Source organism: Sphaeramia orbicularis, chromosome 19 (assembly GCF_902148855.1).
Source record: "Sphaeramia orbicularis chromosome 19, fSphaOr1.1, whole genome shotgun sequence".
Lineage (NCBI taxonomy): Eukaryota > Metazoa > Chordata > Actinopteri > Kurtiformes > Apogonidae > Sphaeramia > Sphaeramia orbicularis.
Window position 1 is genome coordinate 38489875 of NC_043975.1, and position 20584 is coordinate 38510458.

The 20584-nt window shown below is 38.3% G+C and overlaps 1 protein-coding gene across 1 annotated transcript in view; it reads left to right on the forward strand.

Annotated features, from left to right (window-relative positions):
- LOC115439431 (protein shisa-9A-like) overlaps positions 1-20584 on the forward strand; it is a 78306-nt gene that overhangs the window by 47583 nt on the left and 10139 nt on the right. The window contains exons 3-4 of the mRNA XM_030163268.1: positions 13560-13733; positions 15624-15651. Coding sequence (XP_030019128.1) covers positions 13560-13733; positions 15624-15651 — 202 coding nt within the window. The remainder of the gene's footprint in view (positions 1-13559; positions 13734-15623; positions 15652-20584) is intronic.

The following is a 20584-nucleotide window of genomic DNA, read 5'->3' on the forward strand; positions in this document are numbered from 1 at the left end:
TAACAAATATACTCTGCTGAAGAACAAGGCTAGCTGTTGTAAACATTAGGAGAACATTCAGGGATATCAGGAAACTGATCTGATTGGCTCGTAGTGTTACACATGATTGGAATATGAGGCAATTAGTCACAGATTAGGTTTACGTTTTCGAAATAGTGAACCAAGTGGGATTGGAATATTTTGTCAAAAGTATCTTTAACTCAGTTTGCTAGCAAGTGTTAGCTGCTATTAGCTTGCCATTTGATTTTCCTTTTTATTTCAGTTGATTTTCTTTAATTCCCCCAAACTGCCATAAATTACCAAATAGTGATGATAGGAAGTAACATTTTGACACATGGATAAAACAAATTGTATTTCTGGCCTCAATTAACATTGTCTTCATAACATAAGAGTGAAAATGTAGATGCTATAGCAATTCGTGGTTTATTTTTGTTTAGTTTAGGTGCAGAGAAAAAGCAAATTTTCTTTTTTAAAGTCTTGATATGCTGGATAATGCAAGAATCTGATGTAAGTTTTACCCTAAAGTTCTCCAAATCGGAGCCACACAGAGGTGGATTTTACACCCAGACTCCTGGCGAAATTCCTGTGAGCTCAGCAGTCACACACTCAAACAGTGATGTCTGTCCTCGGCTCTGTGATCCTCGCTGTCCCTGTCTCCGTGCTGCAGGAGAGAGATACGGACCGGCGGGATGAGGTCAAGACAGATGCAACGCTTCTTATGCACTGTAAATAGACAGCAAGGGCGAAGAAAGAAGGAGCTCAACTCCCGCCTCACACAGGCTCACACATAACCTGCTTACCATTTTCACTGTGACTAAATATGCATATGCAGAGAAACAGAGAAGACCCCACACACACACACACACACACACACACACACACACACACACACACACACACACACACACACACACACACACACACACACACACACACACACACACACACACACACACACACACACACACACACACACACACACACTATGATGTGTGAATGCTGTCATGGAAGGGTGAGGGATCTGAGCCAGTCAAGACTGTTCACATTTGCATATTAAATACAGAAGCCCCTTTGTCTCAGTCTTTTGGAAGTCTTTCGGAAATGCTTTGTCATGTGAATGTTCTGAAGTACCATCACAAAGATGTTTTCTGTCACTCCCGATTTCATACAGGTTTACGCAGGTTGGCACCGACTTTTGTGTCAACATCAATTTGATGTCAAAGTGCTCCTCTTGCTCATATCCCAAAATTACTCCAAAAATTCCTTTTTGCTAAACTAGAGCAAGTCTTTCAATAAAACATGCATGCTTTTTTGACAATGCCTGACAAAGCTGTTAGGATGTGACCTAGTACAAGCAGACACGTGAAGAATAAGTGGAGGGAGACAGGGAGATGAACAGACAGGCCGACAGAGCAGCAGGCATAGCATAGCATAGGTTGCATAACAATGACTTTTTCAGTACAGTACAGCCGGCCTGCCTGTTGATATGTGGGCGCGGGTGACTGTGGGACAATGCAAGCTCGCCGTGTGCTGCAGAGCAAATACTACACCAGAGAATACTGTTGCCATGACAAGAGAAAAGGAAGAGGGAGATGGAGAGGGTTGAGTAATGACAGAGAGGCAGTTTTGCAGCTGAAGAAAAAGAAGAGGGTTTATCCATTTGCAGATTGAGCCGACAGAAAGAGAGAGAATAATAGATGAGTCAGCTGCTTACAATTTTCAGCGGAGAATTAAACAAGCAGTGAAATTACACTGTACAGCCAGTAGCAATGGAGTCAGGCCAAGCATGAGATAAGCACTCCTACATACATGTGCTTTGGCTCTCTTGATGTTTCCCTCTATGTGTTTTTTTTCTGTCTTCATTTTCTCACTCGATAACCATACAGTACACATCACCTCAGCACAGTGTATCTTCTCGTCTGGGACATGAGAAGAAGCGCAGACAACGTTTCTTCCCCCAGGAGTACAGCCTCACTGCTTCCACACTGGATGTCTGGCTTCCCACAAAGAAGGCTTTGAAATCGTCCCATGACTCTGCCTCTGCAGCGTTGTGTACACATGTGTTGTGCAGTGTTGATTGTTACCTGGTGGCCATAAACTCGTCACCCACAGGCTGTCTCATAAGTACAGTCACACTTACTGTAATCCTGACACTCCTGCGCCATGCCCCTGCAGTGTCAAGTCACAGGAATGTCTTTTTCTTCAATATTAAAAGTAAATTGTGGCATATGTTTCAAACCATACAATCCCTTAAGCTGACTTCTGTGACAATCTAATATGAATAAATATTCACCTTCACTCTGCTTATGACTGATGCAACACAGTGAAGACTGATAGCCAATTTAGAGCCACGTACAACTTTAGTATGACCAGGCATGTTCATGTGTGGTTCATGACTTTAGATGGCAGATGATCTTTGAAAAAAAAAGAGGAAGAAGAAGAAAAATTGGAGCTGTTTGCATTGTGGGTCAATAGGTTCACCAGATCAATAAATTTCTTCCTGTTGTTACAGGTTATTGGAACAGCTACAGACAAACTCTGCTTGTGATAATGTGGACATGAGGGAAGCTAGAGATCAATGTATTTGTCATCTTTTTCATATGTATGCATGGTTTAAACTATTACAAACTGCTCTGTCATTACATTCATACAAAGGCCTTCATACAAAAGGATAAATAAACCCTCTCAACTGATAAGTGAAATGTTGATAAATCAGCTTCTGGAGCTAGGATCCCTTGAAAATGTAAGTGATATTGGATGCTTTAGATTCTTTAGCAGCAGTTTAAACTGAACTCAGCGTTCTACTATCTCAAACTTCATCTGGTAAATTATAAAGTCTCCTTTTAGCAAAAGCGATTCAGAGCGTTTGGGCGGCTGTATTCAGCATTAGGTTTATTTTAATTTTCCATGCTAATGTAAGAAAATCCAGAAATTAGATGACTCCGGGTTCACTGATTCCAAATGTATCAGGTTTGTTCCATTTCACATCCAGCTGAATGACTGCCAGGAGATTTCTAAAGGTCACTTCATTATGATTTTATGCAGACCGCTGTGAGCTCAATGAGATGGACGGGCTGGGCCAACTGACTAAAAGATCACAGAATGATATATGTGAGGATTCATAAGCTGAATCAATTTTTCTTATTAGTTAGTTAGCTATTTTCCTCTGGTTTTTTTCTGGTTTGTAGAGACTCACACAGTGAATGACGGTACTATAATGATCATACTAAAAATACAGCATTCTGCCTATTTTTGGACTGTATTATTTTGACTGGAAAAAAACTAACACATTTACTCACCAGTGTCATAAACAATAACTTTGTTTCCATAATATGACACACAAATTACATTATAAAAGCTGCAAAAAGAACTTTTGAATTATGCATGTTTCCATAAATGGGCTTGGAGTGAATAAACTATGCTGTTTCATATTGTCAGAAGTGGTGTTATATGCTGTAGTTCACAAAACCAGAGCATTCTGTCGCAGGTTGAACAGACTTAAGGCCCATTTATGCTTGCTTTAAAGTCAATTATGGTTACTTTGTGTATGTAAACAAGTACAGTACATCAATTTCAAACATTGTCAAGTGTCACTGCCTTTATACTTCCAATGTGTCCAGTGTGTTGGAATGAGCGTTTGTCAATCAGTCCATCAGAGGGCACCACTCTGAATTAACATACTGGCCAAATACCAGGAAGAAGAACAAAGTTTTTTGGGAGGAGAAGAAGAAGAAAAAGAGGATAACAAACATGGTGATGACAGAGGTATTACTAATATTGATATGGTGAAGGATAGTTTTCATAAATATGTTGGTAGTTTTTCACCAAGTCCCACAGTCGCTCTGTTCTGGAAATTATTCTCTTCATATCTCAACACTGCCCTCACAGTCCCCAGCGGTACTGCTTTGTATTCTCCATTTGGGTTAACATCCACAATATCCCAGGGAACAGATAGATTTACACAAGTAATGAACGCAGAGGACGGACAGACCGTTCCATCTGTATACGTTTGCATTTTAACGTGGAGCATGAATGGGCCTTCAAATGAAAGTCTAGCAACATTAACACTATAAACAACCCATAATGCATTGCTCTATTTACAAGGATTACATTGGTACACTGGTGATTTGAAATGAATGTTCTTATTAATAGCAAATGATTTGACACTTTAATTTTCAAGGTATCCTAGTTCTTTATCAAAATTTTACTTATCACTTGAGAGTTGCTTTATTCTTTTACATAAAGGTCTTTATATGAATGTAATGACTGAGCAGTTCATAACAATCTGAACCATGCATACATATGAAAAAGATGATGGATACAATTACCTCAAATTTCCCTCATGTCCACATTATCACAAGCAGAGTTTTTCTGTAGCTGTTCCAATAGCATCTATTCCTCTAACAGCAGGAAGAAATCTGTTGATCTGGTGAACCTCTTGACCTACACTGCATACAGCTACAACAAGTAACCACTGGCAAAAAATGCTGGCACAAGGTGTTTATAGTTAGCCTGAGCCTATGTAGTTCTCTCATTTCAGATATGGATATATATTTACAATTTTTCTTTTTTTTTTTAGAGAAAATTTATATTTTTTCTCTACTAAACCAAGTCATATGAACTGTAGGAAGGACTGCTTTTGTATGGACTACTAGAGGCAATAGTGATGTTTCATGCTCAAAGATGCGGCTCTAAGAGCCAGTGCTTTTTTAGTGAATCAGAAGAGACGATTCTCATCGAGTGAGAGCTGGTTGCCCATTTTTTTTGTCCTTTTGCTGCTCACCTCTCACTCTCAGTGGCTCATCTCTGCTCACGGTGAAGCTTTGTTTCTATTGGGCAGCATGGTGGACATGGGGCCAAGATGAGATTGTAGCTTGACGAACCCCTCATCCAACTGTGGCTGGTGTCAGACTAAGGCCTCAGTCGTCCCATGTCTGGTGAAGGTGATGGAGGGTAGACTGTATAGTCTGGGAACATCTGTTCCTTCTGAGAGAATCATCTGGAAAACAGGGCAGATACTCACAGACAAAAGGAATTGTATCAGCCCATTCAAGCTGAGACATCCGAACTTTCTCAATGCCAACCTGTACCGAAGACATTCATATCATTTAGTTACTGAGTTTGGTTCTGTTTCTGTGATAGAACAAGTGGACAAAATTAGACAATTATAAAGCTTCTCATAAACCACTGAAGGGTTTATCAAGACACAAACCCTTCATATTTGCCAATTTAGGTTAAAATATGAGACTACAAATAATACTAAATTAAGAGCCGTTTGGAAGCCAAACTAGTGATGGTACTCTTTTGGTACAGCTCCCGAAGAAGAGCCAGCTCTCTGAAAAGAGTCAAACTTCTCATCATTAAGAGGCAGCTCAGTGGCACAGTTTTTAGCCTTGTCACCTTGATGAACCAAGACCTTTCTGCATGTTCTCCCCATAGCATGTGGGTTTCATTGCAGTTCTCCAGTCTTTTCCATCCTGTAGCTTGAACTTTAAGAGATAGATGTTTGACAGACTATAAATATTAAGCTTCAAAAGTGTGAAACTGGGGTGTGTAGTGTTCACTTAACTGGGTACTGGCTTTTCCCTGCTCCAGGGTATTGCCCTTCGGCCGCTGTATTCTATACCCTCCTAACTTTCTGCGATGTAGGGTTGTCACTTGAAGAGGTTGTGGGAATATATCCACAGACTCCCACTGCCTCCCTTCGTCATGGTGATAGATGACCTGCTGACAGCTGTCACTCACCCTGCTGAATGAGTTCATAGTGTCATGGTGTCATCAGGCTGCTTTGTTTGCTTTCAGTCTCAACCACCACCTGCATGATCTTTTGTACTTTGATTAAATTTGTACTTTGTGTGTGAGCGAAGCCTCTGACAGAGGACAGAGGTTTTGGAGAACACAAGGGAATAGGGAGAACAATTCATCTCTTAAGGTGGCATGAAATGAGCCATTTGACGCAAGTTACTACATCATCTTTGTCATCAATGTCAAGCTGCAAACCGTGTCAGAAGATGCAATAAACAACTTCAATTAACCTACAGATGATAAGATTGTTTTCCACTTAAACAATAAAAGAGGGTGATGTGACTCACAGAGAGCAGCATTATTTCTCCTAATGGTTCTCAAGTACAAGCAATGGAAAAGAAAATAAAGCTTCTCAAAGGATTTAGTAATGCATGTTTTACCGACTGAATCACTTTAAAACCTTTGTGCAGATGTGGTAAATGTTCTACCAAAAATAGAGTACAGCAGGGTATGAATCACTGTCCTTGTTTATCATACTGAGGTGATGAACTGTTTTTGTTTGTTTTTTTTCATTTATTGCTTTAAAATCTGTCTCTTCTGTGCATTTAAAAATGCATTGGATGAAGAGATGATGCTAATCTACTGTAGGGGTGTCAAAGTCATTTTAGTTCAAGGCCCATATTCAGTCCAATATGATGTTAAGTGGGCTGGACAAGTATAATAATAACAATTTTTAAAAAAAAGTAAAATCCCATTATGAAGATGTTTACATCTACAAAGTTACGTTTAAAATCTGAATAACCTGAAATGTTTTAAGAAAAATAAGTGCAATTTTAACAATATTATGCCTCAGTTTATTATTTACATTACAACTTACAGATCACAGTGGATCTACAAATACACAAATGATTTAGTAACAGGCAGAATATTATTAAAATTGCACTTATTTCTCTTAAGACATTGTAGATTGTTTATATTTGTTCAGGTTATTAACATTTTTTGTGATAGTTTATAAATGTAAACATTTTCATGTAACTTTACTTTTTACACTAAAACAAAGAGAAAAAAAATGGGGTTGTTCTTATTTATAGGTTATTTTGATAGTGTTCTACTGGTTTGACCCACCTGAGATCAAATTGGTTTGTATGTGGAACCTGAACTAAAATGCTTTGCACATCACTGATAGTTAATATCTTTTGCATGATTTTTGCATTTCACAAATTCATCCCACGGGCAAAATTGGACCCTTTGGTGGGCCAGTTCTGACACCTGAGATCCACTGTAACTACAGTATATTTATGTTTCTGTACCTTTAAATGCGGGGGTTTTTTTTGTTTTTGTTTTTTTACATAAAATCAAAACATTTCCAGACAGACATAAACTTCTGGCCCAGTGAGACTCTAATTTGATATGCAGCTTGTCGCCCCTCTCAGCAGTCATCCACCAACTTGGCAGAACAGTTCAACAAAAGCATTTAAAATCAGCTTTTATACGTTTCTACAATTCTATAGGTTTTACCACCATTTCCATGTTCTACAGGGTTCTAACAAGACAGTTTCTTGTTAATGCACTTGCAGCAAACCAGATTATGGCTTGTGCGGTTATAGGATATTGAATTTTGCAATTGTACTCTTAAACCAGAGAAAATCCATCATGAAATGAGAAAATTGGTGCCCTCAGACCATCTGTTTTTGGCCTCCTGTGGAAAAAAATAAAGTGGACTGGTTTTTCATCACGACTGAAGTAGATGTTACAAAAGACATTTTATTAAATGCACAAAAAGGAGACAGCATTTTCTGCATCAACGTGACGTGATGTCATAAGCTGCTCTGCCTCCTCTTTTTAGCTGTCTGCAGCTTATTCCTCCCTTCATTGTTCTTTACAGGTTCATCTTTTCTGCAGTGCATCGTAGACAAACTGAGTGGCATTTATGTCAGATATTAATGCTAATATAAAATGTTTCATCAGAACCTGGTATTTTCTAGTGTCAAAATCCCAGTTTGCAACTTTGCCAAGCTGTTTTTTGTTTGCTTAATTTTTTTTTTTTTTTTTGACTGTTGTTAAGACATGCTGAATAAACCAGAGCCATGACTGACTCGGAGTTGCTTTGCATGCATCATCTATATGAAGTTACACCACACGTCTTTCTTATTCGCCAATCACCACAGGACATTTCATCACTCCGGGGAATCCTGTCACTTATCACCCCTTCTACATGGCCTCACACTGCCTCTCGCTGTGATGCTGTTTTTCATTATCTCCGCTCTCTCCTTTACATTGTCACTCACTGTGTTAGTGTGTGTGTGTGTGTGTGTGTGTGTGTGTGTGTGTGTGTGTGTGTGTGTGTGTGTGTGTGAGAGTGTGTGTGCAGAGGGAGTCAGTACCAGGGCTAAGTGATTAATTAGTAACAACACAACTTGCTTTACCTTGACAGTTCAGCTGTGCAGGTTTAAGGCCTTTGAGTTGAGCTCATAGCTCAACAGCGTACGGCTGAGATGAAAAGCAGGGGGAAACTGGAGGACAAAATCAGTACTGTTAGGCTATGGCGATGCAAGAACATAAGACCATCTGGGCAGTTTGAGTGTGTGGCTAAGAATGTTTTCGCACTTGAATGTTCAAACCAAGGTCCATTTTCCAATGCAGTTAGTATTGCTTCACACTGTAATTTTTAGAACAGACTAAACTACATGATACACCTACATGTACGTCCTACCATCATCTACATATTCTGCACTTTCCCTTTTCTAATAGACAAGTGCACTTCAGACAGCAGAAATGCTATTAATTCATCTTTTTTTAACCTCTTCAGTCTTTCTTCATCTTTGTTTACCGGTGTTGGGAGGCTTGTCTAACTTCCATTGATCTGAAAGTTTGAACTGTCATATAAAAGTACCTCTAAATAACCTAATCCATAGTTCAGTTTGATCTGGTTTGATGCTAGGGTTCACTGGAAGTTTCACACTTTAGGATTCAAGATTCAAAGCGTTTTATCGTCATGTGCACTGTAAAGAAACAGGTTTCTCTCTACAATGAAAATCTTGCTTTGCTGTCCACAATGAATGCAAAGAGAATCTAAGATGTTCAAAATAGAAATAGAATAATTTAACTAGGGAATTAAAACAAACTAAACAAAGTGGCATTTAAGAATGGCATGCAAAAGAGAATGAGTATAAAATTATATGTAAAAAAAAAAAAATTCACTCTTATTAGTAAGAGAAAATATAAATTTACATAAATATCTGAGTAATTGGTGTACCATGTGCAAAGCTGCCAGAGATAAATAAGATGTTAAATATGCAAGACTGTCCAGAGATGAACAGTATATGTGCAACTGCAATCGGTTTGGATCAAAATCCAAAACAAATGAGAGACGTGTTTTAAGAACGTACCAGACATCTGTATTGTTTACCTAGCTATAACTGTCTTTACTTCCATCGTGACTGCAGACTCTTCAAATATAAATGAGGGTGGTGATTGTAGGTTATTTGCTACGTTTCCATTTCTATTATTGACAAAACAACAAAAACATATAAAAAAAAAAAGTCTCCTTTCTGTTTCTGGAGGACTGATGGGGTTGGTGTCACCTCATAACCACATACACAGAAAATTAAACTACTGAGACGTGGTTTCACCAGGGGACAAACTGATAATATCCCTCCGCTTCTGTATGTCAGGTGAGCTTCATTCTATATATACTGAGTAAACCCCACACTTATGCTATGATCTGACAAACTAGTCACAGACGACACCATCAGCCAGTGAGACTAAAGTTCACGCTGATCCAACTTACTACAACATATTAGGGAAGCGGTTTCAGCTCGTAAGGAATCTTGGTCTGAACAGGGTTCAAAGAAGTGGGACAAAATAAGAGGAAAAGCATGTAGATGGGACAAGTGTAAGTTGAAATGCTCTATTTTCTGCCTAATGATTTTCTGTCTTGCTCCCACTGTTTCATCCACCTCCTTTTACTCTGTTTCTCATTTCCTCGTCTTCTCCTCAACTTCTTTCATTCTCCTCAAATTATTAAGTGGCCAGTATTGGGGCTTTTAAGAATGTGTATTCACTTAGCGAAGATACATTTGCGTTCAGGAACAGGAGTTTGCAATTATCTGTCAGGCTTGGTGCGGTGAGAAGAACAAGGCTGAAGAGTGTCCTCTGAATTCCCACACATATTTTAACATTCGGCTGTGCTTTAAAGTCAGACTGTGCAGTTCTAGACTTTCCTGCCACTCTCGTATACACTCTCTGCTGAAGTTAACGCAGCCCATCCTTCTATCAGTACATTTGTGGATGTGTTTCCTGACTTTCAGTTTTGCATCTTCCAGAGGAGGTGCAGCTTTAGGCATTGTTATGTAACGTAAGTGGGAGGAAATGCTTGTAAGGATTCACTCAGTGACCAATCAATTATTGCTACAGCTGAGAGGCAACTATTAAAATATACTGGAGACTGTTTTCCTGCTCAGTAACAAACATTGTACACACTGGAGCTCTAAGTCATCAGTATACAAGTTAAAAACCACTGATACTTCCAGTTGTATGCACGTGGTTATGCTGCAGAGTAAAGTCTCACACTCACCATCTATTAAAATTTAATCACTGCTTATTTAATTAGTGGAACACATCATTTAGCTTCTAGGCTACTAATATTACAAGACATCTGTGGTAGCTAACACCATAGGCATGTGGTAGAATAGAGTGTACTTCCAAAGCCTCTGGAAGTTTGGCTTCAAGTAGTGAAAATGCATGTGATATTCAAAGTTCAGTGGTTTATTAAAGCAGCGTATGACTTCATCACAAATTTTTCTTCAATATGTAAACCCGAGTAACAGCCCCATTTATCACTAATCCATTAGTCTTTCTATGCTAACACATCTAAATCATTTCCCTCACGGTAAACAACTTCGAAGAGTACTCCTATCATACATGTACTGTAAAGAGTGAGCGGTGAGTGCCCGGCCATACCCTGTATGCTTGTATAAGCCTACACAATGATATATTCCGAAAATACCATGAAACTGATGTCTAAGTATTGTTTTTTCACGATCACACACCCTGTACTATAACAATGACAACTGACTTACGGGGACCCCTGAGGACACGGGTTTAATTTCTTGTCTCTATGTGTTTGTTGCTGTTACTGCTGCAGTTGCATGGAATTCCCATTCCCACAATGCACTTCGCAAACAAAATTTCCAAAAAGGCCCAAGCGAAGTTTCAGTTTGGAATGTAAACAAACTGACTGTTTGTGATGGATGTGATAGAGTGTGAATGTGTGAGTGAATGAATAATGGATTCATTGTACGCGCTATGAGTATGCATCATTGGAAAAGGGCTATATCAATCTAATCCATTATTATTATTATTATTATTATTATTATTATTATTATTATTATTATTATTATTATTATATTATTTATTATAAACAGCTGACTAGAACGATGTAGCCATAAAAGTGTATGCTTTAGCATATTTTAATGTACCGTAAATGTAATTTGTACCTTTATTGTAAATTCACAGTGCTATTCTGCCATTCATTTCCTGAAATGTAAGGGGAGATAACAGCTTCCCTGGCTGTCTCAAAGCAATCGCCGTTATTCAACAGATATTAAATAGTTTACATCCATAGATGGTTTTGGTCACCAGTGGATGTTTGGGTTTTTATGGGTTAATATATGTCTAATGGGTTCCATTTTTCCTGTGGTTCAGAGGACAGTCTTTAAAAGCTGTACCACTCACATATTAGATGAAATTGTGTCAGGTACAAAGGCTCAACGTGTACATACTGTAACCTGCCTTATGCCCACTGTTCGATGTTCACTGTGTTTGCTGGTCATTTCGGAGACTCTTTGGATGTTCTGTGTATTATCTGAGCCCAGTTTGTAACACAGTACCTGCCACCAGGATTTTAGGATGTACCTATAAAGTACTGCTGATAGAAGGACACTATCTCTTTGTTATCTGTAACAATAAATAAGTATTACTGATTCAGTTCAAGATTTAGGCTGTTAACCCATTCACTAGGAAAAGTGTTATTTCTGTGAACCACAAATACAGATACGCAGGTTCACATTTTATATCAACATTTAAAAGATACATGAAAATCAGCGTCATAGTGCCAACAGTTTATGACACTCTTAACATTGCCCTTCAGAAATTAAGTTCAAATGGCACTTTCATGCATTGATAACAACAATGTATAAATTCATATTTTAACATATGATCTTTGTAAACCCAAACATGCTTTCATTTATTAAACCATACAATCTCCTGGGATTAGATACAAATTCAAATTGTGGATTTTGTGCCATTCACCCTAACCATATGCCCGCCTCAAACAGATTCTTTAACGGGGGGTGATGGGTGTGGGTGAGATGTTAAATTGTGTGTTTTTTTTTTGTTTGTTTTCTTTCCTTCCTCTTTTCTCACTCTATCAATGCTGTTTTCTCTTCTTTTTATTTCTGAATGTGCATTTGTTATGTTGATTTTAAAAGTGAAGCATAATGTACAAATCAGGGGATCTCAAATCTGTACTATGATAATGCTTTGCAATGAAAAAATATCTGAAACACAGATTCATTGATGATGAATTATGTCAAGGTGGTCTGGAGACATGGATGTCTGATTTGTCATGTGGTTTGAGAAATCTGGACATTTCAGTGATTTAAAATAAAGCAATGATCCCCAGCAGGCTGTGGTTTATGGTGATTTTTACAACAACTAAGGGGTGTTGTTAAAACCCCAATACTGTTGTAAAATACCTATAACCATGGCCTATGCAGTTTATTGCTTTATAAGACTGTTATTATATATAACTATCAAGGTTATATAAAATAAAACAACAGTAAAAAAAAAAATGCAGTAATGTATTAATAACATAAAATTCTACCACCAAGTGATGCAGCATTTATTGGAAAGATTCTAAGAATACACCAATTATCAATATTTATCTGGGCAAACACCGCATTGTGCATAATTCTGGAGTGATCAATTAGGTTAGCACTTCTCTTCACCTACCGAGGCTGTTTGACTCTGAAAAGGTGGGTTTTGAATGCACACCGCCAAAAGGGAGGATGTTGCTCAAGCTTCTTGTATCATTTGAACTTGAGCGAGAGTTACCTTGCAGGGATATTTACATTTGTACCCATTTGCAATACATTATTGCTTACATTATTCCTCTTCCCTCTAGGCAGCAGCTAACAGTTTGTGTACATGGGCCACTCAGTTCATTAAACGGTTGCAGCTTCCTCCCTTTTTTGCTAATATAATCCACCGTCTTCCTTAATCCTGTCCATCTCTTCCCTTGAGCATTTTAAATTTATATGGTTGGTGTAATATTACTGATGGAATGTTCTGTGTAAGTGTGGGATTATAGAATATTTCACTGCGGTTTTGAACACACTTAGTCATTCAGAATCAAGAGTCAGAACTATCTGTTTTAGAATCTGCATTTCAGGATCACACACATATAAGTGTAGTGGAATGGACTGTGAAATAAATGTTAAATGTCATGTAATGAACTGCAGATGCTACATATCAGCGCAGTCCCCTCTGGATTCAGTTCCAAAGTGTATTAGGCAGCTTGACATGTAATAGGCAGCAGCTGCAGATGATGGCACAAGTCCAGCAGGTGATGTACAGACATGGATGTATGTGGATGTTTCTGAGTTCTCAGAACTGTGGAGGGCATTCTGCACCAGTAAGTCATGTAAAAAAAAAAAAAAAAAGACACAGGTGAGGGGTTCCTTATTGAGCTGCACTATGCACCCCCCTAGACCTGACTCTAACCTTCCTGCTGTGTGTCCTTGTGTCCACAGAAGGAGGCCAGATCAATAACAACGTGGGACCGGCCTTGAACATGGGCCAGCAGCACCCTTACCCTGCACTCAGCCAGCTGGCTCACGTCTACGAGCAGCAGCAGCAAACACAACAGCAGCAGCAGCAACAGCAAAACAAGGATCTCAACAAGTACGCTTCCCTAAAGGCCGTGGGTGAGTGTCTGTCAATGCCTTTATTATCTTTGTAGCATTTACAGTTTGAGATAGGCAGCAAGTCCATGTAGCTGCTGCATAGTGTTTGTGTTTTTTTTAAAGGATGCCTCATCGTTGCAATGGATCTTGGGGCTTTCCCGGATCTTTGTTATTGGTTAAGTCACTGTCTGATGCATCCTGACTTGGCAGAATAAAATGACAACAGGAGCTGTTTTTGATTTATCGATCATTCTTTTTATACAACAACTTTTGGGTCCCTATGATTTACTGACTCATATTTGCTCTAAAGTGAGCCACATATCTGTAACAAATGACTTGCATTATCTAGTCAGGTATTCCTCAGAACCTGAAATGGTCAAAAATTCAAAATATTAATTTATTATATGATAGTTTTGGCTAAAATGCCTCAAATCAAAGATTTAAATCAGGTGAAACTACAATCATTGCTTAACATTTTCTTTTTTCACTGTCCTTGAAGTCTGTTAGTATGTACTTCATTACTTCAGTTTTCTGCAAGTGGCATAAATGTTGGCGGTGCAAACAACTTTCACATCTTAAGTTTGTTGAATTGTTATGCTGTTTGTTACACTCTTGAAGTTTTACTGTAGGGGATTATAATCCATGTTTTTGTTTTAACATATACATATAAAAAATTATAATTGGCATATTTATAAAAGGTGTATTTATCTGTCATTTGGTAAATGTCCTTCTACAGCTAATTTGTCTCTAACTTTACATATTGTTGTAAAATGTGTACATTTAAATTCTGCTTTTAATATAATACTACTGACAAACTCCACAACAGACCAGCAATTATTCAAGCTATTTGCATCATTCCTATATTTTCCGATGACCCCATCATATGATGTGCATTTCTCGTGTGTATGAATGTTTACACATTATTTTTGAAACTTTGCTACATTTCTTGTGTCGACAAAATAGTTGTAAAATGAAAACACCCTGGTGTAGATGTAGCTGGGATGGATCAATGTGGAGCCTAACAAGCTGGAATTTCTAATAGGATTTAATGAAACATTAATGTTTCGATCTATTGCCTGTCCATCTGTCATAATTCATAATGATAATTTATTGAATGTGTTTGACAAATACACCGTTGCCCATGAGGTCAAAATAAATATTTTTATATCTTCTTAGGAAATGATGTGACAATGTGATTTATTCTTGAGTGTAACAAGGACTCACTATAATAATTATTACACCTGGTCAAAAGTGATTGCTGATGTGTATAAATTGGAATAAAAAGTGAAGAAAGAATGTGTCAAAATTATTGAACAAAATTATTCCAACTTATGGCCAACCGTGTATGTATTCCACATAGTTTAACATGTCACTATTCTCTTTAAATTATGAGGCTAAATGTTACTCCCATCATGACTCAGCTGCTGTTTTGCTGTACATTTTGGTTTGTTTCCAGGGGTTCACAGGATCGACTTGACTTAACTATAGCACTCTTGCAACCAAGATATGACAGATGTTATGATTGCGCTCCCAAAGTGGACCTGCTGGAAGACACAAAACAGCTTGCTTATCAAGCTGTTTTGACAGCTTAATGCATGCCACTGAATTCAATGAGCTCAGTGCACCTGATTTGCATTTGCCTCACTGTCTTCATGTGTTATTGGCAGAAACATCCACTATTTCATAACCCTGAATTCATTTGAGATTGACTTGTGAATTTCTCAGTGCGGAGTCCCTCAGCTTGTTTATGCTGGAAGGTAGGCCTACACTGCCCTCACATGATTTGGTATTCAGCTCACTCACACCAGATATATCCACAAACACATCATAGATCTGTACAAACAGTTACATGATGCTATTTGCCTGCCCTTTTATCAGAAAAAATAATCAGCATAACTTGTGTTTTTAAAGGCCTCTTCAGCATCCCAAGCAGCAGAAGGTAACATATTTGACTTGGATGGAAAATGTAAATCAAATTCCTGTTATGAATGTAATGTCCTTCCTATATCACACTGCATTTGAAGGGCCCTGATCATCCCCAGACGTGTGATAATAATAGATTAACATGCTTGTTTATGCTGAATAGTGATTTATGCCCTGGAAACATGAAGGACTGGTGATTTTTTTTCCTGCTTGTGTAACACAGTAGTGGTTTATATAACTGCCAGAAAATTTAAGCAAAGATAAATGGTAATGATAAGTGGACCTGGATACACAAAACACCTACTGGTGATTAACGCTGTTCATTCTGAGTCCCTAGCATCTGTATTGTCTGCTGAGCAATTTTTATAATTTCCCAGATAAGTAGAAAAATATAGACATGAGACAATAGCGAGGTATTTTCAGCACAGATACAACGCTGTTTTGATTGCACAAAAGAGGCAGGAAGTATCTTTATGTCTCTCCTGAAGACTGAAGACAAAGACTCTCGGGATTTTGCACCGCTATCCAAAATGAGAGAAGGAACTCCGGAGAGGGAGACAGAGAAGAGACAGCATTACCAACTTTTCTCACTGTTAGGAGCTTCATTTGATCCGAGTTCAGCCACAAGACACGCTGGAATTTGACTAAGTGGATGCAACTGCGGTGTTTCTCGACTGGAAAACGTACACTATGATGTTAGGCTACAATTTCCTTTCATCTCCCAGACATTAAACCAACAGATGGATAGAACACATGCTCTGGGGAAATGTAGAAAAAGCTAGTGGTGAAAATAGATGAGGCAGGTTGAGGAGAAAAAGGACAACACCAATGCAGTGGCAAACGAAAATCTTGCCACGTACGTTTCTGTAACCTATACGTACAGTAGAATCTCAAAGTTATATATATTTTTTTAACCAGAAGTACATTTCTTCATTTCAGATATGTGTAATGTAATGTAATTTATCACTGAAGGACTCACTACTCAACAGAACTGGTTGTGGTGAGTGGTGGATTTATAAAATCCAGGATTTTACCCGGCCTAAGTCCTATTCACACACGACTAGTATAACCTGGGGACCTCCAGTGGTTTGAAAATTAACCCTTAATGCCAGTGTTTCATATAATGCAGTCACACAGGATAAGCAAAGTCATATTTCCTGACATTATTCCTCAGTTCTGATGTCAGTGGCAGGTTCACTGCTTGACATCAGCTAAAAGACAGAAAAAAAACCTTTTGTACTGCAGATGTCATCTCATCATCTTTTGAGATGTTGCTTCTGAAGGATTTAGGTTTGCTCTTTCAGTGAATACCTATGCTATATATTTATTTATTTCATATTTTAAGACTTTTATTTATCATCACCAGCACAGCCTCCATCATCCTTGACCCAGAAACAGGCTGAATAAATGCACAGAGGAAACAAAAAATGCTACAAGTCCCACCAAACCACAGAGACGTTACTCATATTTTATAATCACAGGACCTCTGTGTTGTGGAAATAAACTTAATTATTGTCAGTCTCATTTTTACATTATAAATCACAGAAATAGTACAGATTCAATAATTATTCCTAATTACCAGAGGTCAGGGGTGATTGCTTTGAAACAGCAAAGTAAGATGAACTTTCCCTAACACTTCAGGAAATTAATGGGCAGAATTGCACTGTTGAATTTACAATAAAGATATGAATTACATTTACACTAAAATTGCGTAAGCATGCACTTAATTTTATGGCTATGTCATTCTGGTCAGCTGTCTATTATTTGTTTTCCAGCACAAATTCCTCGATATATTCTCGTATCAGTAGCCCACACTGTTGAATTCCCCATTGATATCGAGCGTTTCTGAGACACATTTGAAAAACAAGAGAAGCAGATAAAGTTCCTGTGTAAATTCTACTCGGCTGTAAATGTGTGCATAATCATCAGTTTTATTACTTATTACTATTATTATTATTTTTATATTGTTTTGTCTTTTACACAGTCTTTATGTATGCACATTTTTTCTAGCACAATCTAATCTAATCTAATCTAATTTATCTAATCTAATCCAATCTAAAGAAATTGTAGTGAAATGAAAAATCCTATTTTTATGTGTTTTATCACATGACAATATGAACTACTGTGTTTCCTTTTCCTTAGACTGAGCCTGATGAGGGTAGAATGGTGTTTGGGCAGTTTCAATTGTAACTCCACCACTAGATATCATAAATATATCAATGAATTTTACAGACATCTTGATATACTGTTTGATTTTTAATATACATATACATATTGATAATGTTTGCATCTTTAGTTTACAGGAACATCTAATGGAAGCATTAATTTCTTGTGACTTGATAAAAAAAAAAAAAAAAAAGTTGTAGTATGATGTGAACAATGAGCCAAATCCCCCTTAATCTGACACACTGATCTTTTGAAATACACCTTTTGCACTCAAAATTTTAACAAAAGTTTAGTTTATGTTGCTGTTCTGAAGCACTTTTACTCCTCTGCTAGTGGAGTTTTATATTGGACAAGTCCTGAAAGCAGTGAAGGTCTGGAGGGCATAATATTTAAAGTCTAAAAAGGGTATGCGCTGGTAAATGGCTGAAAGTCAAGTGAAGTGTACACACCGGTTAATGGGATAGAATGTGCACAACTCCCATTTACAATGTAGAACATTTTCTACATTTCTCTCTCTCCAAAGGTCGAGCTGGTTCCCGGGCTCCGATATATTGTAAAAATTACATTTAAACCTTTTAACACGTCTGTCACTTTCTCCGTTCTGCAGTTGAACTCATTTTGTCCTCTCTGTATCTTTATACAGTATTTTAAAAGTCCTTCAACATTTGAAGAGTTTTCTTTCCTCCAGTTTGCTCTTCTGACCTTTAATGTCAGTTTTCCACCCTCATCCTCCTCTTCGGGTTACTCCCTCTCTTCATCTCGCTTTCATTTTCTCTCACCTTTTCTCCCCCCCCACATTCTGCATTTCCCATTTCTTTCTCATCCTCCCATACTGCCGCCTTATCATCCGCTTCCTGCCCTCACCTCTGCATTTTCCCTTTTTTTTGGCTCTTTTTTTTTGTCCTTCCTCCTCTGCCTTCTCTCTCCTCTCTCTCTCTCCTCTCTCTCTCTCTCTCTCTCCTCTCTCTCGCTCTCTCTCTCTCTCTCTCTTCTCCTCTCTCTCTCTCTCTCTCTCTCTCTCCTCTCTCTCTCTCTCTCTCTCTCTCTCTCTCTCTCTCTCCCTCCTTCAACCCATAATGCTCCATATTTCTCCTTAAAGAATCATTGGGCTGCTAATCTCGATCCTCCCTCATAGCAGCTCATATCTGATTCCATTTCTGTAATTGAAGGTTGGCCTCCTCCCCAGGCTCACACTTGATGACAGATTTCCATTCCACAAGTGGTATTCAAAGAGGCTCCTATGAAATGATTGGAAAACTGTCCAGAGATATACACAGCATGAGTCCTGGAATCCAGGAAGCAAATGGCCATTACTGAGAGGAAATGATGGAAATGTCATGCAGAAAATGTGTGCACATGGAGTAAAGGAGGGGAAAGGGATAAATAGCAACAAACAAAATGCCAGCGGTGGCACTTTGTGAAGTCACCTTTGTGCAATTTCTGCTAATCTTGAGCAACATTAATGGACTTTTTTTTCTCTTCTCCTTCGCCATACAGTGTGCAGTTACACAGCTTGTTTACCCCATGAGAACTAAAACTGTACATCAAAAAAGCCACTGTCTCCTCCCTCCCTCCAGCCTTTTCTTCCCATTTTTTAATTGCCTCTGCCACTTTCCCAATGGTCTCCCATCCAGCTGATAAGCCACTTCTGTCAATCAATAGCCATCTCCACTGTCCCTCTGTGCATCTATATAAGGTCACTTTATCGAATTTTAACCACAGACGAGGAACAAACCAACTAATAATAAAGGTCCCTGGATACGGACCTGTAGCTGTGACCTCAAGGAGGATCCTGCCTGTCCTCTACGAGTACAAAAACACCAATTATGGGCCGTATCTCATGCACTTATGCCCACAGATCAACAACTGCCATAAACCCCAAGGAGGCAGCCACATTCCTGCAGTACAACTTAACAAGTTAGCTTTCAAGGATGGTCTGGAGCACAGGTGTCGCACATATCAAAGCCTGCCAAAGTGTCCAATTCGGCCTGTGGGAGGGAATTTGTGAAATGCAAAAATTACACTGAGGATATTATCATCATTTTAGCCCAGGTTCCACATTCAGCCTAATCCAATCTCAAGGTGTGAGATCAGTAAAATAATATCATAAAACATATAAATACTGACAATGACAAGTTCTTTCTTTGTTTAGTGTAAAAAAAAAAAAAAAATTACATAAAATGTTTACATTTACAAACTATTTCACAAAAAAATAAGAATAACAATTTGCAATGTCTTAAGAGAAGTAAGTGCAATTAAAATAGTGTCTGTTACTAAATGTTGGTTTGTAGACCCACTGTGATATCTAAGTTGTAATCAGTGGTGTAGTCCAGGGTATACGGCGGTATACAGAGTACACCACTTATTTTTCACTCATTATTGGGTATACCCACTTCTAAATCACCCTAATGTGCACCGTTCTGTTGTATCTGAGCCAAATTTCCCATTCTTCCCTAGGATGGTGAAGCCATGACCCGCCCTACTCTGCCTCTAATTGGCTGGTACTCACTGCTGTCAGTGATTAGATTGGTTAACTTTAGCATGAGGACTGATGAGCCAATCAGAGGCACAGTAGCGTGGGTCACTCCAAGGAAAATATTGCTAACTAGTGCTGGCCACCTCTGGAATCTGATTGGACACTCAGGTGCCAGTACCACCCAGTTGACTGCATGTCTCATTGAAAGATGAGTGATTATGGAAATATGAACACAAAAGGCTGAATAAACGTCTTTCAAATGAGTGACACATATGAGAGAACCTACTTTCATGGAATACATAAATTT